General features: G+C 48.8%; 2 protein-coding genes across 9 annotated transcripts in view; both read right to left on the reverse strand.

The window, feature by feature from the left end:
* Nucleotides 1-27,848, reverse strand: part of LOC108152338 (pneumococcal serine-rich repeat protein) — a 122,991-nt gene that overhangs the window by 27,782 nt on the left and 67,361 nt on the right. For all 8 annotated transcript variants that reach the window (XM_033386567.1, XM_033386565.1, XM_017281602.2 and 5 more), the window contains 3 exons: nt 22,787-23,043; nt 9,279-9,415; nt 6,606-9,186 (listed from right to left, as the gene is read on the reverse strand). In XM_033386567.1, the coding sequence (XP_033242458.1) occupies nt 6,606-9,183 (2,578 nt within the window). In that variant the 5' untranslated portion in view covers nt 9,184-9,186; nt 9,279-9,415; nt 22,787-23,043. The remainder of the gene's footprint in view (nt 1-6,605; nt 9,187-9,278; nt 9,416-22,786; nt 23,044-27,848) is intronic.
* On the reverse strand, nt 17,260-18,031 carry LOC108152341. Its single transcript, XM_017281604.2, has one exon. It carries the CDS (start codon nt 17,914-17,916, stop codon nt 17,509-17,511), a length of 408 nt encoding a protein of 135 aa, XP_017137093.1. The 5' UTR covers nt 17,917-18,031; the 3' UTR covers nt 17,260-17,508.

Genomic DNA, 27,848 nt, shown 5'->3' on the forward strand with positions numbered 1-27,848 from the left:
CACACACAAACACGGACAGACAGACAGACAGACAGACACGGACAGATACACCGGACAACGTTACGGTCTTTGATGCGCCTCTGTCGTACTACAATATTCTCAAGAGATCTGGGGGGGGAAAATTTGCAATTTTGTTTAAAACCCCAGAAAACAAAAAGGCAACAACTTGAACTTGCACATCCAGAGTGCCACAGTGCCACATGCCACATCATCATCTGCCAGAGGAACGTAACGTACAGGGGGGTGGAGGGGAGGGAACTGTCCCTTTTGGTAATCGGAAAATTGTAACCTGACCATCGACCATCGACCATCGACCATTGACTATTGTTTGGGGATGCTTCTGCCTCTGGAGCCGTAGCATGCATCATGCACTTTTATTATTATGCCAAATATTTTGTTACCTCAGAGACACACGGCCACACACAGACACATCCCCTGATGGATTTTCCCTTTTGGGTTTCGCCCTCGCATCACATGCACTGTGAGAAATCGATAGTGACACTCGATATATATTTTAACGCCAAAAGGAACAGAGAGGGAGAGAGGGAGAGTGGGCCAGTGGCACCATCAGAGTGGGAGATGGACACGGAGAGAGCATTCTCGATGGCAGTTCATTTGTCTTTTCCTGTCTATGTCTTCGGCTTTGGGAAACTTTGTGGCTTTGCACTTTGTGTGTGCCACACACACACACACATGGGCTACGGGGATACACGATGCGAGGGGAAAATTTAATTTATTTTGCAACTAAATCGATTGCAGACACAACATCAGCATTAGCCATGGCCACGGCCACGGCCACACACACACACACACACACACACCAGGAAGAGACAGGGAGCTCCTCCTCGTGCTACCCCTCCAGAGATCTCCCTCCCTCTCTCTCTCTCGTTCGAGTAAACTTTGGCTCCGGTTATGGCTTTGGCTAATTTCTTATTTAAGTTCGGATCGGGGCCATTCCGCAAATCCGTTTCGCTTAGCAAAAACTTCTTTTGCCACCACGGAATGCGGCTGAAAGTTTGAGCACTTCGGATTTCCGGATTTCATTGCAGATTGCAGCGTGGAAGGTGCTGCAATTATTCGAGTCGATTGAAGGTGAATCAGAGTCAGAGATTCTCAAGCGAGACTGAGAGTGGAGATTGATGGAGAAGGTGGCTTTTATTTCTGATTTCATTAAAGAACTTGTTTGTTCATTCAATTAATTGGGGGAGGGCTTTCTATGTCCCACAGGCCATGAGAGGCACTGCCATGAGGGGCACTGCCTTGTTTCTGGCTATCTCGTTCCGCTTTTCAGGCCTCTCTCCAGAGAGTGCACCCACTGGCTGCCCCTCTCGTCTTCTTCCAGGGTCTGGGTCTGGTCTTCCAGTTTCGTTTTGATCTTGTTTAATGGGTATTCCTCCCATATTTCGTATGGGCCACCCAAGAATTAGTCTCTTATCTATCTGTCCCTATCCCTTGTGATATCTCTCTCTGTATCTCTCTGCCTCTCACTTTCACTCTCCTGTTGAATCCTTCTCGCAATTTCAAAGGTACTATCCCACATAGTGTTGAGGCCTTTTTGGCTTATTGCTTTTTGGCCAAACCAATTCGAAGGGACTTCATTTTTTTGCCAAGTGGAAAGTGAATGTCCCATGTCTCGCACACACACACACACAAGCACACACACGCATACACACACCCTTCGATTCTCCTTGTTGTTTGGTTGCTTCTTCTTCTTCTCCTTTTTTTTCTCTTTCTGCTCTCTTTCTCACTGATTTTGTTGTTCTTTTTGTAATGCAAAAAGCGCATCAGGCATTTGTATGCATTAGCTGGCAAAACGAACATTTTATGGCCAAGAGAGTGGCTAAAACGGAGGGAGTGGGAAATGGTAGGAAGAGTGGTTTAGAGAGAGAGGGAGAGACCGAGGATAGTGGGTAGGATACTGCACCCAGTAGAATGGCTGGGGAATGGCTTTAGCACAAATATGCATGTCGGCACATTCTTGCATAGAATTGCACTTAAATGCAGAAAATGGCACACAGCATAAGCGTCGTTGTCCTTCAAGGGGCAGGGAAGGGAGTGGGGGGGGGGAACAAGCACCAAGAAATTGTGGCCAGAACTGGACAGCAGGGAAAGCGAGAGAGAGAGAGAGAGAGAGCACTTCTAGGGCCATCCCAAAGTACGTCATGAAAATCAGGAAACAGGATATATTAAGTTTGAGGAATGGACGACACTGGACACACACACACACACAGATAAAGCACACACACACACACACACACACACAGACAAATGCAGCAGCACTACTGCTGTTGTCGCAACAATAAAATAGCCGCAGCAGCAATGCTAGCAGGCGGAGGAGGCAGCAACAAGAGCCGTAAAAACTGCCCCATGGCCCACTGGCAGTGGCACTGCCCCTGCCCCTGGCCCCGCCCCCAGAGCCTGCGACACTTTTTATTGCCACACATAAAACAGGAACAGCAGCAGCAACAGCAACAGCAACAGCAACAGCAACAGCAATGGCTGCCCCGTCTCTGTGTGGCAAAAGTTTTGTGTGGCGCTGCGCTGGGGCTCCGTTTTTCAATTGCCTGCCACAATTTCTATTAGTGTAAATATGCAAAGTACATGAAGACATGAGGCTCAACTTCCGCTGAGCATGGGAATATAAAACATGCAAATGCAGAAACTGTAACAATGTTGCTGCCACGAAATGTTGCTGCTCCCATAGATGTTGCCACTCGGCTTCAGACTCTAGCTCTGCCACTGTCTCTCTCTCTGTCTCTCTCTGGTATTGGCATTTCTGGAATTATTCGTACAATTGCTGGTCATATTTAAAAATCTCATTTGAAAGCGGCAAACGCTTTTCTCGTTCACACTTCATTTGAGAGGAGCAGCCAAAGGAATGGACCAGAAGACCAGCGAGAGAGAGTGAAAGAGAGACAGAGAGAGAGAGAGAGAGAGAGAGCTGTAAGAGTAAGAAAGGAATTTAAAGCAGACGCCCATTAAATGAATGGAGAGACGTTTGAAAACAGAGAAGAAACATTAGTGAAGCAAATTGCAATGAGCAATGAGCAATGAGAGCAGAGGGGCCAAAGGAGCCAAAGGAGCCAGCGAAGCCAGCGGGGCCAACGGAGGAAGGAAAGCGAAAATTTCCCTGAATGGACCAAAGAGCACGGCCAACAGAAAGAGAGTGGGTGTAAACAGATAGAGAGAGGGAGAGCGAGAGGGAGAGGGATAGAGTGGGCGAAAAATGCTAATGACTTAATATCCCATACCTCCAGCTACTGGATAGAAGATATTCCTTTGAAATACTACTGCCGGCCAGCAACGTGTTAATTGGAAATGTTTCACTCGCTTTTCCTGGCCCGCCGCCTGCGCTCCCCTACCCCTCCCCACCCCTGTTTTTCCGTTGCTGGCGAAAATTCATGCTAAATTATTTCATTCCACAATTTTCACAATTTAATGTTGCTGCTGCAATTTATTATTAATTTTCCCAAAAAAAGAAAAAGAGGCAGGGAAGAGAGGAGAATCATTGATTATGGGGCATGATTCGAATTTAAAACATATATTAAATATAGTCAAACAAAGTCGAAATAGAAGATTCCAAATTGATTTCACAGCAAATAATAAACCATTTAAACGATACGATGCGATACATATTGTATCGATGTGGGCAACGATGTTTTTTTTTTTACCTTTAAAGCAACAAAGTAATTTTATATTTATAAATAATTTTTTTGGATTAAAAGAGTGTGCATTTCCTCTCCAAAAGAGCCTCAAAGAACTAATATTTGTGATATTTAATTCTATAAGCACCCGACTCAATCGCTCTATGCGATACATATTGTAAGCAAGAAAGTAATTTTGTATTTTTAAATACTTTTTATGGATTAAAAGAGTGTCAATTTCTCCCTGAAAAGAGACGCAAAGGGACGCCAACCCACGGCTCACTCGCTCCCCGAAAGTCACAGAAAATCCAATTATTTAATCGTATAAATATGGGTAGTATATTAAGGCTTGCGGCCCCTGGCGCTCTCCCAATCCCACTTCGTATCCATTTCAGGATTTTCTAAATTTAAATCAACAAAATTCCAAATAATTTCATCGCGTGGGTAAAGGTCTCTCCCCCCCCCCCCCCCGCACACACCCTCCTGCAAAGCTTTCTACATGCCTAATTCCGAACCCAATTCCAATCCCAATCCGAACTGCGAATCGAATCCATTTTCAGCATTTGCCACGACTCTCATTCATGCAACAGAAGTCTGTGTCTGTGTCTGTGTCTGCAGCATGGCTCGTGTGTGTGTGTGTGTGTGTGTGTGTCGCTTGCGCACTTTTCGCTTATCAAAGACAAATATGAAATATTAATAATCCACAAAAACGCGGGCCGGCCCAGGCCATGGCCATGACTCAAAACCCAGGACCTCGGACCCGGGGGCCGTCTGCCATGGTGGGGCGGTGGGGTGGGCTTTGGTGGCATTAAAAATGCAAATTTCACCGTCGACCAGACTCTATCACTTTAATGCCTTTCACTGTGATTTGGCCCGGCTGTCTCTGTCTCTGTCTCTGGCGCTGTCTCTGTCTCTGTCTCTGGCTGTGTCTGGGCCTAACCTGGCGACCCACTCTCTGAAAAGCTTTGGCTGTGCGGCAGCAGCGGTGAATGCAACACGTGCGCCATAAATCATCACGGGAGGCGCATGGGGCGGGGCGGGGAATGCGAGTGGTCTCTGCTGGTGGGTAGGTGGGTAGGTGGGGGCGTCGTCCATGCGCCTGCAACGCCAACTTACGCTAAGCGCCCAAAGCGAGCCAATTTCAAAAATCAAATCAAAAATAGTTTGCCAACTTTCAAGTGCTTAAACCCCTGGCCAGGGCCAGAGCAGGGCCAGAGCAGGGCCAGAGAAGTCGCTGTCGTTGCACCCACCGACAAACAATGCAACAAATTGCAGGCGGCAGGCGGCAGGCGGCAGACACACGAAGCCGCAGAGAGCGAAAGCCACGCAAAGGAGGAACTTTTGTAATTGTCTTCGCGGAGAGCGACACGTGGGCGCCCATTGCCACGACCATGTCACCTTTATGACGCTCCCAATGGGGCCTCCCCCCGCACACTCCACCCCCCCACCCTCTGCAGCTGCAGCTGCAGCTCTAATAGACAGCCATAAGCACTGTCGTTGCCATTGTGGCGGCATGGCGGCATGAATCGTCATTGTCTGGGGCCCCAAAGCAGATAGCAGCCACATTCCAGAAGGCAGTCTTTTGGCTGACGGGCGAAAATTAATCAGAACGGTAGGGCACACATCTTTCTTGATCTTTAATCGAACGGAACTCTCGAACTAAATGTCCTGACGGACCCAAGTTGTTCCACGTAGGAATCCCCCCTCTCTCCCCCCTCCATTTAAAAGGCTTAATTGAATGAAAAGTTTCCCTTATACTCCCGCACTCCCCCTCTACCGCTCTCTCTGTGTGTGTGTGTGTGTGTGTGAGTCTTTGTGTCGACTGTTAATTTGCTTTGAATGAAGTCGAACATGTGCGACACGCCTCCACCCAGTCCCTGTGTCCCCTCCGCCCCTCCGCCCCTCCTGCGCCTGCAGTCCCTGTGTCCCCTCCGCCCCTCCTGCGCCAGCATCCCGTAGAGAAGGGAAAGGAAAGGCCCCATGCATATGAGAAGTACATAGTTCTGGTGGCATATCGCTGTGGGTTTTGCTGCCATTTGTGGGTGCAAATGTCACGTTGACTATCTGCCTCCTAGTCGTCGTCGCAGTCGTCGTAGTCCTCGTAGTCCTCGTTCTGTTTGCCGCGTAACTACGTGCCGTGGGAGGTTGTGGTGCTGGTGGCATGACACCTTTCGATGGATGTGGAAAGCTGGTTTCAGTCGCTTAAAGCATATAGAGAGGTGCCAGCATGTGAGAGGAGACGACTGTGCCTCTGACTGTGTGTCAATAGGGTCTGTGTGGGTCTGAGAGGGTCTCTGATGCTTGATTATGGTGTTAACCCTTCCGTGAACTTGCAGCAGCAGCAGAGGCAAAAGCAGGTGTGACCCCATCGTTCTCATTCAAATGTCACCATTTCAATTGGCTCTGGCAGTGCCACAACCATTTCCTCTGCTATTTTCATTCCACTCCACCCTCCCCCTCTTGTGCTTGTGCGAAAGGGGTAGGCGGGCGGGGGGACATTTTGTATAATGCATAAAGTGTCGTCGTCAACTTTGCGTATACGTAATATAATGCAGTGCGGTGCGGTGCGGTGCGGTGCGGTGCGGCGCGTTGCGGTGATGAGCAATTAGCAAACAATTGCTGCATTTTCACTCAAAAATAAACAGTGTCCATCCATGAATGAATGAATGACAGACAGACTAGTTGTTGCTGGGAGAATGTGGCAAAAGAATAGACCTGGACATGTGGCATGTGGCCTGCCCTCTTTGGACGGGGGTTCGGTTTCCCTTTCGAGTGTTCGTGTGGCACTTGGTAACGGAAAAACTGCTTACTTCGCACATTCATTCTTCTACTCTTTTTGCCGTCATAATTAAAAGCCAACAAAAGGCCATGGCCAAAAGGGCAAACGGGCAAATGGCAACCAGGGGACAGTTTGAATGGTGGTAGAGTGGCAGCTTCTAGATTCTATGGTCTGGTACTTACCGTCTGGCAAAACGCTGCTGACAGCATTTGCAGTCACATGCGGGGACCCCATGCCCGAGTGGCATGCCGCTGTTGCTGCTGGATCCTCCTCCGCTGGCAATAATAATTTTGGCAGCATTTCAGTTGCTGGTTCGCTGCTCCTGTCGCTGTTGCTCTTGTCAAATATTTGATGCCCGGACAGCAGCGGCGGCAGCACATCTTCATAATGCAAACTATCCGGCTTAATGTGCAACGCTGTTGCTGCTGCTGCTGTTGCTGTTGCCACTGTCACTGCTGTTGCTGCTGTTGCTGTTGGTTCAGCGGAAGTTGTAAAGTTATGCTCATCATCAACGTCAGCCGCAAATGTCTCCTGCTGTGCCGCCGCCGCTGCTGCTGCTGCTGCTGCTGCCGCTCTCCCTACTGCCGCTGTCGCCGCCGCTGCTGCTGCTGTTGCATTTCTCTTGCGATTGTAGTACTCATAGTTTGTCCTGGTTGTTGTTGCTTCGTCAGCAGCAGATCCCGCCCCAGTGGCTGGGCCAACAAAGGCATTGCTGGCATTGCTGGCATCGCTGCTGTCATCAGTTGTCGCCGCCGTATCCGTTGTCGTGGCTATGATTTTATCCTCGACCATAAATTGCACTTTTTTGCGTGAACTCGATGTGGATGTTGGCGTCATCGTCGCACCATTCGCTCCTGGTGTGCCACTGGACGTGGGTGTGGGTGTAGGTGTTGATGTTGCCGTTGCCATCGCCATCGCCATCGCTGTTGCTGTTGCAGCTGTGGCCGTGGGCGTGGCAGCTGTCGCCTTCGTTGGCGTCGGAATGTAGAACTGTGACTTGCCCGAAGGCGTCAGCACTGGCGCCACTCCACCGTCGGGCAGGAGGACGGCGGGAGGCGGCGGAGACTGGACTGAAGGCAACTCCAGTGTGGACGGACGGCGCTTCAGTATGGACTTGATGGCCGGCATTGTGGGCGTCACAGTGAGCACTGTAAAGGCCATCGCGGAGCCATCGTTACCATCATCGTTCTCTTCATCATTCTCATCGTCAGTTGGTGTCGCCCTTGAAGGAGTTACAGGCATTATTGCAGTTAAAGGCGCTTCCGGGTGGATGGCTGCCGTCTCATCAGCTTTTTTATTGCGGGGCGGACGTCGCGGCCCCACCACAGGCGGCGGAGTAGACTGCGCCACCGCTTCCGCCGAAGAACAGGAGTAGGAGGTGGCGGTGGCGGAGGCGGAGGCGGAGGCGATAATGATCCGCTCATAGCTGTCACTCGAATCGGACGGATCGATTGCTATGGGCTTCTCCTTGCCCAGGCTAATCCTCTGGCCGGCAATGGCCGCCACATTGTTCCCATAGAACTTCTTGCGCTTCCCCTTCTCCCGCTGCTCGCTCCGCTGGCGCTCCAGCTCGTCGTCGTGCAGCTGGGCGTCGGCCACATCGAAATCATCCGCATAGATGGAGTTGGCCGACTGCTTCTTCTTCTGCTGCTGCTGCTGATGGCTCTGCTGCTGGTTCTGCTGCTGGTTCTGCTTCCCATTTTCAATTGAGATCAGGTCGTAGGGATTGACGTTGCAGCGAAGGATGGAGCGGCGACTGCTGCCGGCGCTGGAGGCTCTGCCTTGGAGACCGCTGCTCTGCAGCAGTGCATCGTTGTCCTCCATTAGCCAGCAGTCGGCGGGCTCTGGTGCCGCAGAGGTTGCTGCTGCTGCTGCTGCTGCCTTTGCCGGGGGCAGCGGTGCCCTGGTCCGGGTGCGACCCCTCGTTGTGGACACCGTGGCCGTTTCGCGGCTACGTGACTTTCCCTCCTTGCTGGGGGAGTCCTTGCTGGTAACACTGGCACTCGGCTCCGGCGATAGGAGTCGCGTGCGTCGCATCAGGTCGTAGGGATCCTTCTGTGGATCCAGAATGGAGGGACGTGATTTCTTTGTGGCACTAACCACACGCATTGTGGCAGCCATGGGGCGGCTGCCCCTGCCGTTGACGTTGCAGCTGCTGCTGCTGCTGCTGACAGCTGGCAGTCTGACAGTGCCCCCGCCAGTGCCGCCCCCGATGGTGGCAAGCGGCAGGCGCGAACCTTTGCACTTCTTGCATACGCTCGCCTTCTTCACGTCACGTTTCGTGCCGTTCAGATACTCGGCGCACGAACAGATCACCACTGCCAGGGCCCCCCTCAGGGGCGAGTCGCCGCCCCCGTCCGTGGCAAAGATGGCCGCCGCATGGGGATGCTGGTGATGGTGATGGTAGCCGTAGGAGGGCCGCGCGGGTATGCCCCGCACAGTGCCATAGATCCAGGGCTCGGCGTACTTCATGGAGCGCGACAGGGCGCTGGGCAGGAACTCGGCGGCAACGGGCGGCGGCAGCTGGTAGGCGGCCAAGTGGTGTACATGGTGTCCATGGTGCTGTTGCATCTGTTGTTGCTGCTGTTGCATCTGTTGTTGTTGCTGCTGCTGCTGGTGCTGCTGGTGCTGCATATGCAACTGCAGCTGCTGCATGGCCTGCATACCGCTGACGGTGCCTAGAGAGGCGTCTCCTCCACTGTGGCTGCTGCCGAGTGTCTTGAGCCGTTGACCCCACGATTTCTTGGTTTTGTCATACATGAGCTAAGGGTCCAAGAGAGAGGGAGAGAGACAGAGAGAGAGAGAGAGGGAGGGGTTAAGGGATCTTCTCATTATTCAAATTTCAGCTCTCTTACCTCTCAGTGGTTGTGGCTTGTGTCGTTCCTGCTGCCGTTGCGCACATAATATCCAATTTAAATTAATGCCTTTGATGCACTTTGACCCTTACTGCTTCCTCTAAGCCTGCTGCCCGCTCTGTTGATCCTTTGTTTCTCTGCGGAACAAAAAAAAAAAAACGAAAGATAAAACAACAGAAATTATTAAAGCGCAACCGTCCAGCGGGAAATCCGTTTAGAAAAGTTTTATTATTGAAAAAGTTCAAAATGCGATTATGTGTTTGTGGGGCAAAGGGGTGTATGTGTATTTGTATGTGTGTGTGTGTGTGTGTGTTTGGGGGGGGAGGGTTGGGGGTTCACTTTCATCAGTGGAGGAGCGGGGAGCAGCTGCTGGCAAAAAGAGTTGATGGAAGAGTTCCGGATTAAACCCCATGAAGCCCCATAGAAAATTGATTAAAATTTGGTTCTTAATTCTGCATGTTTTTCTTAATTAAATAATCTCGGCTTCACTTTAGATAATTGCCAGGCTTCGTCCTACCCACTTTTAGCCCCAAAATTAATTGCTCTCCTCTCTCCTCTCTCCCTCACTCCTCTCTCCCTCTCTCTCTGGGTTTTCCCAGTGAAAATCTCAATCAGCAGACATAATTCAAGCATTCTTTGGGTCCAATCAAAAAAGAATATAAACACCGCATTCATGGTCTCCCTCTCTCTGTGTCGTTCTCCTGCTGGCTTTCACTAGAGCAGAGAATGGAGAGAGTGGAGTGTGGAGTGGATTGGAGAGACTGGTGGCCAGCAGCAACACCTACACTACACTCTCTATGCTCCTCCACTACACTCTATGCTCCTCCACTGACAGGCAAAAGCGTTCCTTCCTTCGTTCGTTTTCATTTCGCCAGTGAATTTGTTGTCATCATCTCGTGACCACTTTTCACAATCAACGGCTCTCGGCTCTCGGCTCTCGGCTCTCGGCTCTCGGCTCTCGAACGGGCGCTCTTGCGTGTGGCAATTGTTGTTGTTGCAACTTTCGAGAGAGCGGCCATGGCTTGACGTTGCGGATATTAATCAAAATGCAGTGCGGTGCAGCACGCTCCCACGCGGCCAAAAAAAAAAAAAAAAAAAGCTAAAAACGAGACCCAGCGCCAGCTTCCCGTTGGCCAGAGGTGTTGGCATACTTTGGACTTGGCTTAGCCTTGGCAACACAGAGAGTTTTCCTTTTGCATTGCCTTTTGTTGCTGTTGATGTAGTTTTCTTGAGGTGCTGCTGCTGCTGGCGCTGTTGCTGCCCCCGTTGAAAAATGTTGATAAATGTTGACAATTTTTCCGGCAACCGCTCGTGATAAATCTAATTTTTCTCTTTCTGAAGCTCTCAAACTCTGGAGGTTTCTGGGTTCTGGTTCCAAGGGTCGTCGGTCGTCGCTCGTCGCTCGTCTGTGGTCTGTCGTCTCTACTGCCTGCCCGCCTGCCCGCCTGGCCCCCATTTTGTCTTGCGTTCTTTCTCCAGTTAGTTGCATTGTTGTCACCTTTCAGTTGTTGCTGTTGCCACCTTCAGTTTTTCTTGTTGCAAGTTGCCACTCCCACCCGCTTATTGTTGCTGTTGTGACTGTTGCTCTCTTGCAGTTTTGATTACAGCTCCTTGTCTCTCTCCCACTCCCTCTGCCACTCCTTGTTGTGGCTGTTGCCTTTTGTGTAGGTGTAAAGTAAAATTAAAAACGTGTCATTTTTTGCTTTATCGCCCTGACGCGGTGGCGCCCCAGCAGCAGCCCATAGCCCTGCAACAACAACAACAACAACAGAGAGAAAAGGCGTTGGGCAGTGAAATTTAAGCCAGTTTTGTGGCTCTGCTGTTGGCCTGACTGATATGGTGGCTGGTAGATTGTTTGTTACAGCAAAAGGTCCTTTCTTCAGACTTCAGGTTTCACTGGTTTTTACATTTCTCAAACGCAGAGTGGGTCCCTGTCCCTTTGCCGACTGATGGATGGAATGTGGCCATATCCTTGCGGGAAATTCAATCAATCTGGTAGCCCGAGGATTAAATTATCAGTTTATGCAGCACATTCAGTGGCTCAAACAATATTTCAAGCCTTTTACTTTATTCCAAACACAAAAATTTAATTATATTTTGTGTGGTATTTTTGTTTTGTGTTTTGTTTGTGGATAAATTTTCTTTGATAATTATTAAATTTCCTTTGTTATACTTGAGGGAAAGTTTTCATTCTTGTTTCATTTCATCTTTCACCTCCACTTGGGAGCATCTATTACACTGTCATTTGAGGGGCATTTCCGCTCTCATTCGAGCCATCTTTTGGCCATCGTTTGGCTTTTATTTCAGTAAATATTTTAGTACTTTTTGTGCCATCTTGTCAGGCCATCTTCTGGCCATCTTTTGGCTTTTATTTAAGTAATTATTTCAGTGTTATTCCTCTTGCTACAGCCTTCATATACCTTTTATTTAAACCATCTTTTACCCCTAACTAAAGCCACCTATTTGGTCTTATGTGAGGCATAGTTTAATCACACTACGGACATCTTTTTGGCCTTCCTTTTATTTTTATTTGATGCATCTTTGCACTGTTTTTGAGAGCCATCTTTTTACACTTTTCTGAGCCATCTTTTTGCTCCTATTTGAGGCATCTTTTGCTCCTATTTGAGGCATCTTTTTGGTCTTTTTCTAGCCATCATTTTACTCTTATTTGAGCAATCCTTTAATTCCAATTCGAGCCAGCTTTTAATTCCCATTCGAGCCATCTTTTAATTCCTATTTGAGCCCTATTTTTAATGCATCTTTGGACTCCTTTTTGAGCCTACTTTTCCCTCTTTTTGGGACATGTGTTGACTCTTTTTTTGGCCCAGCTATCGTTTACGTCTGGATCGAGCCATCCTGCAGTTGACTGGCAACTTGTCTTCTCTGTCAATTCATTATTCACTTGCTTCCGCAATCAACAATCAACAATCAAACCCAATATGCAAAAATCAAATTGGGGCATTTGCATTTAAGCGGATTTAAACTGTAATTAAGCATTCCCCCTCCCCCCTGCCCCTGCCCCTGCCCCTCTCTCTCTTTGTCTCTGTTCGGTTTTCCTGGCTCAAGTTTAATCCATTTTCTTTCTAGCTTCATAATTTTTCACGCTCAATTGGCCGCAACTCCAGGAGAGAGTTCCCGTTCCCCCTCCCCCTCCCCCTCTCCCTCTCCCCCCCTTCGATTTCCCTCTGTCTCTGTGCTTTTTTTCGCCGCATTTGCTCCAAATGCAATTTGTCATTATAAATTTACGTCAGTTTAAGCAAAGGCTAAGGCACAGAGCAGAGCATTCTATGAGGGGGGGGCAGGGGGGAGACAGCAGGACACCGAAAGGGAAGAACTTGCACAAAAGTTTCCACAGAGAGAAATCGCAGGAAAAAAAAAGTAAGAACGGGGCGGGGGCGGGGGTGGGTTCTCTGGTGGGAAAACTACTGCATTTTTCAATATATTTTCAAGTTGACTCTCTCGCGCTCTCTCTCTCGCCCTCTCTCTCGCCCGCTCTCTCTCTCTTTCGTTGCACAAAAGTTCTTCCGTTTCTTTCGTTTCTTTCGCCATTTCCCATTTTTGTTATTGTCTTGGCCCTATTTGGGGCAGTTGCACAGCCACCCACAGGCAACTTGCAACCGCCACAGATTGATGGCCATATGAAAAAGTAGTTAACGCCAAATCGAAATCCAAGCTGAAGTTCCACGAGAGCTAATTAAGTGGCCGAGGGTTAAAGTTTAATATAAATTCAAGCAATCATTTGCCAATTTACGGCCAAACATTTAAATTGCAATTACAGAGGGAACGCGGAGGGACGGAGGGGGAGGGGAGGGGGCACTGGCAGTGAGTCAAAGGCTGGGATCAAATGGTGATACAAAGAGGTAACAGTTGCCGCACTGTGGCACAAAGACTGCAGACGAGGGCACCGTCCACTGGCACACAAAAGCAGAACAAGAATCTCCTCCTGCTCCTCCTCCTCCTCCTCCTCTGGGAAGCACTTCCATTGATGTCCAGCATATGGCTCTGTGCTCACTGGGATTGAGATCATGCCATAAGCGGCTTAGCGGCCAGCAGGTCTCCACAGACCATCCGCAGTTCGTGCAACTCCTCTCAGGTGTAACTCCACTCCACTCCGCTGTGCAGCTTCAAATTAACAATTTCATTTAGCTGTTTGCCTGCAACTTAATTTATTCAACTGATGACGTCGGCGCCGCTCCAGTCAGGAGCAAAAAACAACACAAAAAAAATAATGAAGAAAAATTGGCCAAGAAAATGAGAGAGAGAGAGAGAGAGAGAGAGCAGCAGCAGACGACGACATAATCACTGCTTTGAAGCGCCAAATTTACGCGTTCGCCAACGCCCGACTAAGCGCGGCTCAAGCTGAGAAATAGAGAATATATCTAGAGAATGCACAGGGGGGGAGAGAGTATGCTGGAGCAGGAGATGCTGCAGAAGGAAACACTGAGAGAAATATTTCAGAGGTACGGATTCTCTTCGATTATCATCCTCAAAGTCCAAGGAGGAGGAGAAGGAGTACCCCCACCCCTCTCTCCACTCCCCAGCACATAGAACTATCATCCCATATAGGGTTTACCTTTTAAACTAGAATTATTGATTGCCTTAGCCCGTAATCTGCCCTGAAAATGCCCTAAAAATCTCTCTAAATCTCATTTGTTTCAGTGTATAAGCCCAGACATCCCAGCACACGGCAAGCGTTGTAGTGGAAACAGACCAAGCAGGAAGAAGAGCAGCCCCAGTCTCAGTCCCAGTCTCCGTCTCCATCTCAGGCAGGAGGAGCAGCCAGAGGAGTGACAGGAGGCAGAGTTGCAACAGAAGCAGCAGCAGCAGCAGCAGGAGGAATACTCGTTGCATCATCAGCTGCTCTAAGTCCTCGCTGACGGCGACGTGTGCAACTTTGACGCTTCCTGCAATGCTGCTGCTGCTGCTGCTGCTGCTGCCGCTGCCTCTGTCTGCAGCAACCAAAAAGGGACACAAAAGGAGGAGCCTCAGGGCATTCCACAGGAAGACCCAAGGAGACGAAGATGAAGTGCCTGACTGCTGACTGGCAGACACGAGACGAGACACACGGAAGAGACGGGGGAGACGGGAGGGACGGAAGATGGGAGACTCCACTCTAGCCGGCACTCTATTTATATTGAATTAAATTTATTGAAAAACCTAATGAGGTTTTTTTCTTTCTTCTACCCCTGCTTCTACCCCTGCTGCTCCTACCCCTGCTGTAGTTGCTGCCACTCCCTCCCTGCTGTTGCTGCTGCCACTCCCCCCCCACCCCCCCCCTACCTGCTGCTGCTGTTGCCATCAATTGCAGCCTCGTTTCGGCCGCATGGAAAACAGGAAAACAGTCAACGGATTTATGTTTAGACAAATTAATTTATGTGTGGCAGAGACATTCCACAAAATAGTTGAGTAAATTACGGCCGGAATTAATGTGTGGCAACTTGTGGGGGGCATTAAAGTAATTTGCTAAAATTTTCTCCAAGACGGGGGTGCAGAGAGGGGAGGGGGAGGGGCAGCAGCTGCTGCTGCTGAGAGATGACAACAAACTAATTGAATTTGCTACTTGGTGAAATGTGAAATGTTAACAAGTTTTGTGTTGCATTTGCGGCTGAAGGCTGCTTGTAGGCAGAAGGAAACTTTTCCCTGCCACACGCACACTCACACGCACACGCACACGCACACAGTGCCACATGCACATTAAAGTGAAATGACAGTTGCAGGGACACAGGGAGGACGCCTGCAACAGCAGCAGCAGCAGCAGAAGACATTAAATTTGCGCAATTAACCAGACCAGAAGACGTCGACGACTCCTCGTCCTCCTCCTCCGCCTCCGCCCACGCCTCCTCCGCCGGTGTCTGCGAGTTGCAGTTGCAACTTTGCTAAACTAATTAAAATGCATATTCTTCTCTGGCCCAGCCACACCGTCGCTCTGTCTCTCTGTCCCTCTGTCTCTCTGTCCCTCTGTCTTTTGTCTTTCTCTGTTGCTGCAACATAAATGCGAAAACTTTCGCTTGCTTAGTCGCCAAGTAACCAGGCAACAATGCAACTTGCCGGCAAATGGGATAGGTAAACAAATGGGGGGCGACTCCAGCCCCAGAAAGCCACATGCACGTCCTGCAACTGCCACACCAGTCAGAGAGGGAGGTGGAGAGGGGCAGCGCCAGAGAGGGAGACACGTTGATGACAGTTTTGGTCCAGGGTCCCCCTTGCAATTTGTATAACATGCTGGGCAGTTCCTGCCACACTCCCCACTAGCCCTGCCCCTGCCCCCTGACGCTAAACTCCTGATTCCAGTGCTGCTCCAGCTACTGCCTCTGCTTGGCATTTTGTTAAAGCAAAACTTTTTGTAAACTCATTAGGGCAGTTGGCCAAGCAGGCAGCCAAGCGACTCGGCTCTGGTCTAACCAAACACCGGCCAACAACAGCAACAACAGCAACAACAACAAGCAGGGCAGCAACTTTTTGAAAGAAAACAGCCAGCCAGTGACAGGGAGCAGGCAGGCAGGCAGGCAGGCAGGCCCAAGCATCCAGCATCCAGCGTCCTGGACTGGAAACCCCATTCCCCAAGACCAGGATAAACAAAAGGAGAGCGAGAGAGTGGGAGAGAGATTGAGGACCTCCAAGATAAACAGGCGGCAACTTCTTATGCAGGCCCCCGGCCCCCCTCCCCACCCGTCACCGTCACCGTAACCGTCTCTGGATTACTGTCGCTTTTCATGCGGCTAAACATGCCCCATGGTGCAGTTGGAATTTTATTTATTGCATTAACTCGAGACGTTGGCTCCCCCTTTCTGGGGTGGGGGGCTGCGTGCAGGAGTCCTTAGTTCTATCTGCCATAATAAACATAATGAAAATGATGCACATAATGAAGCTCACTAATCGACTCGACAAGTCGTCCATGTCGTCGTCTGAGAGGCTGCCCAATGTGGCAGCTGCCGCTGCTGCTGTTGTTGTCCTTAAAGGACATTCACATATAAATTTGCATGCAGCAGGAAGTCTGAACGATTAAATGTCGATGCATATATGTACGTAAATAAATCAATTTTATAGAAAATTAACATATGGCTTTCACTCTCTCTCTCCCTCTCCCTCTCTCTGTCTCTGTCTCTCTCTGGTGCACTCCTTTTGGCAAGAAAATTGATTGTGTGGAAAATTTAATGCGTGTATGTTGGACATTTTTCATAGCATACTTTTGAGCGTTGGCAAATTGCAACCACCCACACACAGGCACGCACACACACGCACACACATATATACATCACAAATACATATACATTTTAATTGTTAACACTCACACATGCACTTTGACGTCGCCCCAGCCTGAGGTTTTTGTTTGAACATCGCACAACTCATTTCAATAATAAAATTGACTTACTGGCCGGCATTATGTGCGCCATTTATTTATTATGGCCGAAAAGGGGGCCGGCCAAGGGGAATGGTGGAAACTCCATTTATTAATATTATTTTGAGTGAAAATAATTATGTTCGGTGTTAAGTTAAGTGTAAAGCGCTTTGGGCAAAATGATTTTCCAATTAAACGGACGCTGCCACCGATGCTGCCGCTGCTGCCGCTGCTGCCGCTGCTGCCGTCGCTGGGACGATCGATCGTTCAATCGAACCGAAATGAACCCAAAAACCGAGGCGACTCTCAATGTCTGCGTCTGGCTCTACATGGCATCCATTCATATGTCTAACAAAATCGATGACAAGTTCAAAGTCCTCTTCAAAAGGAGAGCACACACACACAAACACACACACACAGTAATAAATTTCTGATGAATTTGAGGTCAAAGGAAGGGACACGTAATGGAGCAGGAGCCAAAAGATGATTTGTCCTGACACATGTCAAGGCGCTACAAACACACAGAACTCAATTAGTTGATGCCACAAATTGCCCACAGACGATAGTTGGATTTTGGCTTTGCCCCCCCAACCCTCTCCCCACCCCTCTCCCTTTGTCTCTTCGACAAATTATGACAGCGTCTCCATTTAGTTGTAGATTTATTGGTATGTTTTTTCGTAATCTTAAAATAATTAAAGAACTAATGAGATTTAAATATAGATTAATGCAGTGCCCGCCACTTAAGCTATGTTTTGTTTTTTTTTTGACAGGTCATGACCCTGTTCTGTGACCAAGGGAATGATCGTCCTCCTCTGAAAGGGGAGCTCCTCTCACTCCTGGCTAAGCTCAAGTCGTAGCCAGGGCTGCTCTTTCCGCTGATCCTGCTCCTCCTCACAGCTCTGTGCTCTCCATCTGTGGATTGGCGTTCTTAATGCCCAGAAACTGCAGCTTGCGCAGGCGACGGATCTGATGCTTGAGCTTGTGCCGGAACACAATCTGATTGTTGACCGTCTTCAGCTCGTCGACGCTGCAGGCCTTCAGGTTGCGCACCGTCTTGGCCAGCAGGGTGTCCGTGATGCAGTACTTGGCCTTGGACAGGCGCATGTACTCCACGTTGCGGCGCGCCAGCTGCTGCCGATACAGATACAGATGGTAGCCCACGTTCGGGGGCTGTTGCTGGTACTGATGGCGATGCTGCAGCTGGTGCTCCACCTGCGGCTGCTTGGAGTGCTTCTGTTGGGGCAGCGTAGACGTCTCCATGGTGCTGTCCTCGTTGATGAGTTTCTGGTAGCGTGGCATCTTCGATTTTGTCGATCTTTGGTTTGTGGCTTGCTCCTTTTGTTTGCTGCTGTTGCAATGTCACTGCTTCAACGCTCTCGGCTCGTTTGATGTCCTTTCCAGCACTGCCTCTGCTTTTTATACCACTCACCAGCCTCAATATCTACCTGCCACACCCACCCGCACATCCCTAATGTTTTTTCGTGCATCAGCGGTGGGCGATGCTCTACCTGTGGGGCTACCTGTGGCACTTTTGACTTATGCCCTGCCCTGTCCTGCAAGGTCCTGCTCTGCTGGCCGCAATAAAAAACATTCATTCTTAATCTGCCGACCGGACCATAAACTTTTCATATTTTGCAAACATTTTCATTCTTAATCCGTTGCACTAATCCGCCCACGCGGCCACTAAAATCATTTGCCAAATGCACCGAAAATGCAACAAAAAATACACTACACTCCCGGCGACGAGTGCTCCTGTTCTCTAGATTGCGCTCCTGTATAAAAAGATTAAAAGACATTAAACAACGTAATTTCCCACAGCAGCTGGACATATGCTCGACTGCTGGACGAGGACATGCACAATCCTGAGGCACTGTGCCACAGCCACAGCAAAAGGGTGAACGGGAGAGGGGAGGAAGGCGGATTAGGCCAGTCGAAGAGCAGCTGCCGTTTCCTTCCACGATTCATTAATGATCTCCCGAATGGCGACCACAGGACTGCTCTCCGGCGTTCTTCCTGCCAAACGCAATCTTTCGGCATTCCATAATAATAAAATTCTTCGTTTTTTTGTTGCAAACTTAATCCCCCTAATCCTCTACTGATACTTATACTTTTTTTTTTTTCCTCCAGTTAATCTCCAACTTCCAGTCTCTGATGGCCGGATTCTTTTTTTTTAGCCGTAAAATGACTTTCATAACTGCCCCCGGGGAAAAGTGCATTTTCTCTGGGCTGGGAAAAAGGGGGGGGGGGGGGGGGGGGGTAAAAGTGTCGCTGGGCAGATTTCAGTGTCGTAAGTTTTTCTTGGCCTTCTTTTGCATAAGCCAGCCATCATGTCAGATTCCTGATCAAATAAAACAAAGTTCAAGCCACTTTTTGCTCGGGTTAAAATAAATACCAGGAGGCCAGAAGAGAGCAGAAATAAAAGCAATCAAAGCGAGAGAGAGACAGAGAGAGAGAGGGAAAGATGGAGGGCAAGTGGAAGGCGAAGAAAGTGATAGACCTCTTGGCAAAAATTATGGCAAACTTTTCCTTTTATTTTGTGTGTTTTTTTTTATTTTTTAAAAAACGTAACGAGACGCAACGAAACTTTTTCTCAAGTTGAATGTTGAAATAAGCAATTTTCGCGTTGAAACTATAGAACAAAAATACACACGCACACACACACACACACACACACAGACACAGACAGATAGACAGTGTGAAGAGGGGTCGGTCTCGTCGCCGAGTGAGGCATAAGGCAAAAATACAAAAAAAAAAAATAAAAAAAAGATTGAAAAGTAATTGCATTCAAGAGCTTGTTGTAGTTAAAAATTTATGGCCATAGTGCACAAGAATCTAGGCGAGAAAAGGGGACAAAAAAAGGGGTGGGGAAGGGGGTGGGGGGGGGGGCCTCGAACAATGACAAGAAGGGCAAGAGCCTCGCAGCGCCAATGGAGAAGAGAGCGAATAAAAAAATGATGATGCTGCCTGCTGCCTGCTGCTGAGAAAATATTGAAAATGTAATCCCAACTGCTGTTGTCGGTCTCCGCTACATCCATACCCCCCTCCCCCTCCCCCTCCCCTTCCCTCACACAACTCTACGCCACTCCGCTCCTGTTCAGGGGAGCCCAGGGTGTGGGTCCACGTTCCATTCGATGGTAATTGCAAAAACCGGGAGCTGCAGCTCCGGCTCCATCTCTGGCTACGGCTCCACTCTTCTTCATTGCTCGAAATAAAAGTAAGTTAAATTGAAAATGAAATGCAATCAGAGCTTGAGCTCTTTGGCTCTATTCCGGTATCTGTTAGATGGGTTGCTGCCATAGCATTTGTATCTGTATCTGTATCTGTATCTATATCTTCAATTGCAACGGCAACGGCAACGCCTGCTGGTTGCTGGTTGCTGGCTGCTGGCTGCTGCTACCTTCATTTGCATTTCGCATTTGCATTATTAACGAAAGGTGTGAACATTTTAGCCATGTAATTGACACAACAAGCTCCCAGAACGGCATCGGGCATTGGGCATCGATTCCCCAGAGATAAGAGAGTGCCTCGTGCCATCCCTCGTCCTGGCGTGTCCTGTTTCAACAAAATATGATTGGCAAACACACACACACACACACACACACACACACACACACACTCCTCAAATGTACACTTTTTGGCTATCTCTCGTTTAATGGCTTATTTTCGCAAGGAAATTTTGTTTGAAAATCTTCCTTCCGTTTCTATATGCATAGAGAAGCAGCACTTTTGCGAGTAATTGAAACATTTTTAAGGTGTACGTACTCGGGTATCCCCCCTCCCCCCTCGTTTAAATTGCCATCGAAATTGTGGCATATTCATGAGGCAAATGCTTGTCATTTAGCTGGACATGCCCCAACCCAGAGAGAGAGGGAGAGAGAGAGAGATACTAATGCAGCTTTGACACTTATCGCCTAATCAAAATGTCATAAATCTGCACAAGTCCCGGGAAGTTTGATTTGACAGCTTCACTCCCTACCACCACCGACCGCCGACCGCCGACCTCCCAGAGAGACATCGCACCATATCTGAAGCGTTAATTTGCTCGACCAACGGAAGACAAGATAAACCCAGCGAGTGGAGGAGGCCTTGGGTTGGGGTTTGGGTTGGGGTTGGTGTTTGAGCTTAAGTTTGGGGGATAAATCAAATCAAATGACAATTAAAGTGACATTCAAAGTCCAAGGGGAATGCTTCAAAATGCCAGGCACGAAATTCACAGCAGGGAAAAATGCATTCAAAAAGGGGCAACGGAAGGCAGGAAGGGCGGACGGAAGGAAGGAAGTGATGCGGTGTGGAGCTTGAGCTGTGGCAATTAATTAAGGCAAAACCTCAGCGACATCGCGCTCAAAAGTATGCAACACACGAACCGCAAAGGCAATGAAATATTGCAATCACTAAGAGAATGAAAAGCCAGAGGAAGACAGCGACAGAGAAAGAGAGAGAGAGAGAGAGATTGCAGTTGGAGCTGATTCTTTGGTTGTTTTTTTTTTTTTGGGGGGGGGGGGTGCTTCCGTTTCCGCTTCTGTCCCACTCACTCTCCCGTTCGCTTTGGCATCTCGGTTGACTGGTTGACGCCCGCTTGCCAAAATTAGTTTCTGTGTCAAAAGTTTGAAATGAGCAAGCTCTCCTCTCGCCAGCCAGCCAGCGAGCCAAAAGAAAAACTACTCCAAGAGCAGAGCTCCACAGAAAGTGTCAGAAAGACAGAGCGAGAGCGAGAGCGAGAGAGAGCGAGAGCGCACGGAAAGAGGACAAAGTTTGGCTCGGGCGCTGATGTAGTTAAGAATTGGCAGCAAATGCTGCTTAATTTCAAAAGAAACTTTACGTATTTGTCATGCGGCGCACATTCATTGCGGTGTTCATTTGAGCGCTCATTCAGCCACCAGGAACCAGGAGCCAGGAGCCAGGGAGTGGAGTCGAGTCGAAGTCAGAGTCGCCACAGAACCGCGGAAGCCAACGACGTTGACAAACGTTGCCTTGGTCACTTTTTGGCCAACAACAAAGAGATGGCAATGGAAAATGGTGGTGGTGGTGGTGGTGCTGCTGCTGATGCTGATTCCGAGATGCTACTGCATTCGAGTGGCACTCGTTTAATAATTCATCAGAATATCACTATCTCGCTACGGGAATGCCCGGCCTCAGGAATGTTGATGGTGGGCTCTCTCGGTGTGGGATTGGCGTTAATTTGCGGTCGCTGTGTAGTAACCGCACTTCGGCCACCTCTTTCACACTCTTCTTCTCTGTCTTGGCCACTTGTGCGCCTCATTTCCTGTGGCCGACTGCCATTTGACTTGCAGTTTCCGTTTCCGTTTCAATGACGCTTTGATTGGCCTTGCGGTATCCGCTCCACTGTGACCCCTAACCCCTGCCCCGCCCCACCCCGCACCGCACCGCCCTGCCCAACGCCATAGAGTTGCCTATTAAACGATAATTATTATGTGGCCAGAGAAGCCACTTCTTCGCTGACCGCATCGCAAACTTTGGCGGTTCTGCCACACTCAAACGAATCTTCTCCTCATCATGAAAGAGGCACTGCACAGCACTGCACTGCCATGGTTACCGCGCCGACTGTTAATGACTCAACTTTGACTTGAGACTTGAGAAATTAAAGGGGGTATTGATTACATTTCTACATAGTTTCTTTAAGAGATTTCAAGTCAATGCACTGAAGGGCCGGCATATTATTTTCAAATGCCATTGAACTAGTTCTCTTAGTCCGCTTTGACTCTATTTAGCGGAAGATATCAAATGTTTTATGCAAATTACAAAACTCTTTAATGGCCGACCACTAAATCTTGAGATGCCAAAGAGACCAAACTGATTAAATCAGTGCCAAAACAATGAAAATACGTGATTTATTCGTCTCTACTTTAGATTGGGGGGGCACCCGAAAACAGACCATGAAAACCGACAATTCTTAATCGGATCTTAGTTTCGGTACAAGAGATTCTACAAATCATATTTATATTTCGCTGAAATTCATCAAATATGTGGTTTATATGGGATTTTGAATGCTTTGCAAACCATTTCAAAGCCTTCAATCCTTCAATCCGTCTGCCCTTGTGAAATTTTTAATCTACTTTATGCTCAAAGGCTACCGTTTTTCCCCACACACATAATCATGCATGCACAAACGTGTCGAATTTGTATATCAAGCATTCTGTCTTTGTCTTACCTTCTTAATCGCTGACCCTCGCACCTTTTTCGCAGGCAGTTTTTGTTCCCAGATCGATTTGCGCTTGCAGTTTCTGCTCTCTTTCTTGCTTGCAGTTTCCAATCTCTCTCTCTCTCAGCAAATCGTTAAATCTCCCTCTCTCGAGCTTGCAGTTGTTGCTGTACCACCGTTCAACGGCCTGTTACGGTTTTTGCAGTTGCTTTTGCTATCTATCTTGTTGGTGGTGCTGTTGCCGTTGATTTTATTGCTTTTTTTGGCTGGAAGTAAACATAAATAAATTGTTATCTTATTAGTGCTGTTGAGTGCTCTGTATCTCTGTCTCTTCCCCCTCTCTCCTGCTCGACTGAAAGTCGATATTTGAATTTTTGGCGTTATTTAGTGAACATTGAAAATGCAATCTTTACATTTAATTTGGCCGCTGAAAGTTGCACGCAATTAAGCAGCAGCCGATGCACATGCCACGCACAACGCCAGCAACAGCAACAACCAGAAATGAGTGCCGGCCTCGGTGACCGAAGCGTTACATGCCCTTTAAAGGCATCATTTCTATGGTGGTATTTTAGGAGCCGAAAAACACAACTTGATTGCTCTGCCCAGAATGCACGTCTCTTGGCTTCGGTTTTTTTCGGTAGGCATTTGCGCAGCTCGCAAGCAGCGCAGGCGAGACCCTGAGCAAAGCTTGAGAGAGTAAATAATGCGCGCTCTCAGAGAGCGGCTTGTGCGTAAAGCTAGAGGGGAGCTTTAGAGCTGTGAAACCATTGGAGAAAAGTTCTGAAGCCCTTTCCTCTCTCGTGTGGTCAACATCTGATCAAAATCATGGTACCCTGGTTCATAGGATATACTAAATACCGACCAAAATGGATTTATTTTATTTCTATTTGGATTTGAATTTGCTTTTGTTGCAGTTGTTGCTTTGCAGATAAACAAACATGATGGCCATGCCGCGAGAGGGGAGCATCTGCTCTGCGCTGGACTGCACTGCACTGCACTGCGCTTCGTGCTTATCGGCTCAATTGGGCGGGGAAACGGTAAACTGAGCAGTGCCGGCAGAGGTATGCGAAATCGGTGCGGGGTAGGGGGTAGGGCGACATCGCTTACTTCATTATCAGCGTGCTGCGGGTGCGCGGGTGAAGGGCTCTGGCGGGGGAGGGGGGGCGGGTGTGGTTGAAGCGTTGATTTCTTTGGCCAAAAACATTTCCGGCCCTCTCCCCCCACCCCCTGCCCACACGCTCTTTCTCTATCTGCTCTCTCCAGATGCATTCGTGTGTGAAAATGATTTTAAAATTGGCGCTGAATTGTGCAAAGACAATCAAAAGGCATTTCGGGATGGCCATTACGATGTTCATTCGATGTCGATGATGATGACGATGATAATGCCGGAAAACAAAGCAAAAGGTAAAAGGAGCGAGAGGGGAAGGGGCCAGAAGCGAGCCGGGCAGCGGGCAAAGTGAAATTTTGACAGCTTTTAATTGTGCAGCGGCGCGAACAGAAAGCAAAAGAGGATACAGTGAAGCCCCCCTCGAACAGAATCACTTGGTGTGTCCTCAAACGGAAAGTGTTCTACAAGTGTCTCGGAGGCTCTGTTTTTCGGGATAATCCATCAGAAACCCCATGTAATCACGATTTGCGCGCCACGGGAGCTTTCACCGTAGACATTTATCTTTGCGGCACTTGTACGATTATACGAGTGTATGTACATACATATATGATAATATTTAACTAACTTTGGCCACAGTCCCCAGTGCAATTATCAAAACGCATCACGCGTCAGGGCCAGGCCGCCTAGGGCGATAAGCAAAGGTAGGCAGGGACGCAGGGACGCAGGGACGGGGAGGGGGCCAGTGGCAGTGGCAGTTGCAGTGCGGCAGAGCACCTGGCGACTGTCAGTTTAACGCCTCAACGAGCAAAGTGAAGGCAAAATTGCATTTCGCCTTGGAGGCCGCAGCCGCAATTAACGCGGCATCATTTCTATCCAACTTGATGATATTTCAACTTGGGGTTTGGGTCTCAGCCAGGGGCCGGGAAGGGGTACGGGTAACGGGTAACGGGGGCCTGAGCGAATCATCATTAATAGACCAAAGTGAGAGTTTTCTAGCGATGCTGGTGCTGGTGCTGCCTGCCTAATGGCAAAATGAGTGCGCACTTTATGCCACTGCGGCATCAGTGGCAGAGGGCCACGAGAGGGAGCAGCCTCATCCAAGACGGATGAGGAGACGACGACGGGAATCAGAGCCATCATCAAGGCCTTTGAGCTATTTATAACACTCTTTTCTCACACACAAGCACACACACACACACTGACACACACACACACACACACACACACTCAAACACTCACACGACTGTCAGCAATCATTCAGCGGGTTTAATTAAAAATTTGTGAAGCCTTATGCAAATGCTCCTCCTCATCCCAGTGCCAGCGCCAAAGCCATAGCCATAGCCACATCCCGGGCTCCCAGTTTTTCCCTCCCTCTCCCTCTCTCTCTCTGTCTGTCTCTGTCTCTCTCTCTTTTTCGCTACAATTGCACTAAAAAGTTAACGAAGCATAAATCTCTGTGCCTTGGCTCCCTCTCTGATAAGCTACAATCAAATGCAATCAAACTAAATTCAATTTAATGGCCCAAGTCAGCATCAGGAACTAAAGAGCAGCCGCCAAAGCCATGCTTCTCTCCGCTCCTCTCCGCTCTGTTCGGTTCGATTCGGCTCTGCTCTGCTCTGCTCAGGATCTCAATTCAAGTGAAGTGAGCTGGAAAGGAGCGGGGAAGCGGGGGAGCGGGGAAGCGCCAGGGAGCTAAACAGCTAGAGAACGAAGGAGCTAGCAGCTGCGACTAAATACAAATTACAAGCTCCAGCTCGGGCTCAATCTCAATCTCAGCCTCAATCTCGGTTCTCCAGGTGGAGCGCAACGGCTGGCCAAATATTGTTCGAAATTGATTAGATGCGCTCCAAAGTCGATATCGGTGATGGCGGTAACAAAAAGAATCCGTTGACAGGCAAATCTCCCATGAGCGAACATTCACGCTTCAGTGGAACTTAATCCAACGCAAACTTCCTTAAGTGGAATACCCGTACTCGTACTCCCGCTGTCGTATCGAACAAAAGATAGTTTCCAGCAGAACTCGAGTTTCTGTAGATGGTTCTCCTATGGTGTTGTTCGGGAATTACTTCCCGAATTGTATTCTTTGAATAATTTTCCATTGAAAATCTTTGCTTTGCTTTAATTAGAAGGATATTGAGATAAAAAGTTTGTCCTTTTCAGCGACCCTTCACTGTATGCTCAAAGTCTTGGAAATGAAAACAGATAAAATCTCTGTGAAAAATCGCAGAAAAATCACGCAAAATCTAAGCTGCTGGCTGCACGGTCGGGTCGGGCCGTCGTTCTCGTTCCTGGAAGTCACTCAAGGATGTGGAGCATAATCTGCCTTTCAGTTAGCTTTATAAATATTTATAAACGACAGATTCTGGTCCGGGAGTTATGCATGGAGGGATACCTAATGTTGGATGTATTCTGTGCTCCCCCCTACTTCTCCGCCGCTGAGTGGGAGATGCGTTGAAAGCGGTAGAATCGCGAGGCACGGCACACTGCTTGTTGCACTGAGTTTCGGTGGCCTCTCACAGTCGCCCCCATCCACTCTCTTTGCTGACAATTCAAGCGTTGCGAAAGCGTTTGCACTCTCCCTTTCGCTCTATCTTTCGGTGTGTATTTTTTTTTCTCGCGGCAGCTTCCGTAGGGATCCCCCGAACCTCTTCTATTGACAGCACCAATTGCACTCTTCTCCCTCTACTCTGGACAGCGTTTCCTTTACCTTCAGTGCTGCACTCCTCTCCCTCACTCCTAAGCCAAGCAGCGCTTCTGCCTTTCCATCTTCCCACTCTTCGCCCGTTTTTATTGGCTTCGACGGCGGCGTCGACAGGCACGGACCGCAGTACTGAGAAGAGCCGAGACGAGACGAGACGAGCCGAGCCGCCTCTGCCTACGCCGCTCTGCCGCCGCCAGACGTTTCGTCTGTTTGATCTGCCTTCCCTAACACACCCGCTACTCACTGCTCGCTGTTTCTGTTTCTTTTTTTTTTCGCCTTTGCCTTGCACTCTCGCACTCCCACAAACACAAACACACACACACACACAACCTGTCAGTGTGTCTGTTTGAGTGAGTGTTTGCTCAACATTGTTCGATATTTGCTTCCGCGGTTGGCCTCTCTCCTCCTCCTCTCGCCCTTTCCGCCCGGCTGTCTCCTCCTGTTAGCCCATCTTTTGGCTCGCCCTCCCTAGCCCTCTCTAGCCGTACTCCCCTCTTGGCTTCTGTTCATTTCTTGACTTCTGGATGTTTATCTTCAATGATTTGCGATTTTCCGGCAATTTACGCAAAAATATGTGACGAAATTTCAGAGCTCCTCCAGTCCCCCCCCCCAGCCCACCCACACTGTGTCTACTGAACTGCAACAGTTTTGTGCTCTCTTTTTTTGGGTACCCTTGCTTTAAAGAGGGTACCATGATTGCCACAAGACACTTGTCTGAACAGACTTGAAGACTTGCTAAACTGAACAGAAGATTACTGTATCCTCTATTACCATATCCTTGAGATAATAAACATTTGATTTCGAAATATAGTCCTATCTCAATCGAATCACTATATCTCCACTCCATTAATTTCGAAATTTCGATTTCCCCCACGTTTCATCGGCAAGGGTATCTCCTCATTCGATCCCTGTATTCCCTCAAGTCCTTTCTTATTTTTATTACAATTTGAAATATCTATCTTTCTCTCCCCCCATCATTCGCCCCCCCCCTCCACTAATCTTTATGCGTTGCGCGCGTGATGTCAGAGCCCCCGAAAATTTGCCGAGGAAATTAGCGTGCAAAAATGTTGATGGCAAATATTTGCCGTCGCAGCGGGTGGGGAAGGGGGGGGATCAGGGTAACAGCATCTCCCACGCTTTTCAATTTGCTTAACGAATTTTTGTGTTTGGGCAGATTGTCTCTGTGCCATTTGGCGCTGCAGTTAATTGAATCCGAAAGGTGAAAGGAAGCTCGAGCGGAAACCATTTGGATTTCAGGATGG

This window comes from Drosophila miranda, chromosome XR (assembly GCF_003369915.1).
Source record: "Drosophila miranda strain MSH22 chromosome XR, D.miranda_PacBio2.1, whole genome shotgun sequence".
Lineage (NCBI taxonomy): Eukaryota > Metazoa > Arthropoda > Insecta > Diptera > Drosophilidae > Drosophila > Drosophila miranda.

Bases quoted from the DNA above. Each gene is read 5' to 3' on its own strand.
- LOC108152341 (XM_017281604.2), bottom strand. From the start codon at position 17,916: ATGCCACGCTACCAGAAACTCATCAACGAGGACAGCACCATGGAGACG.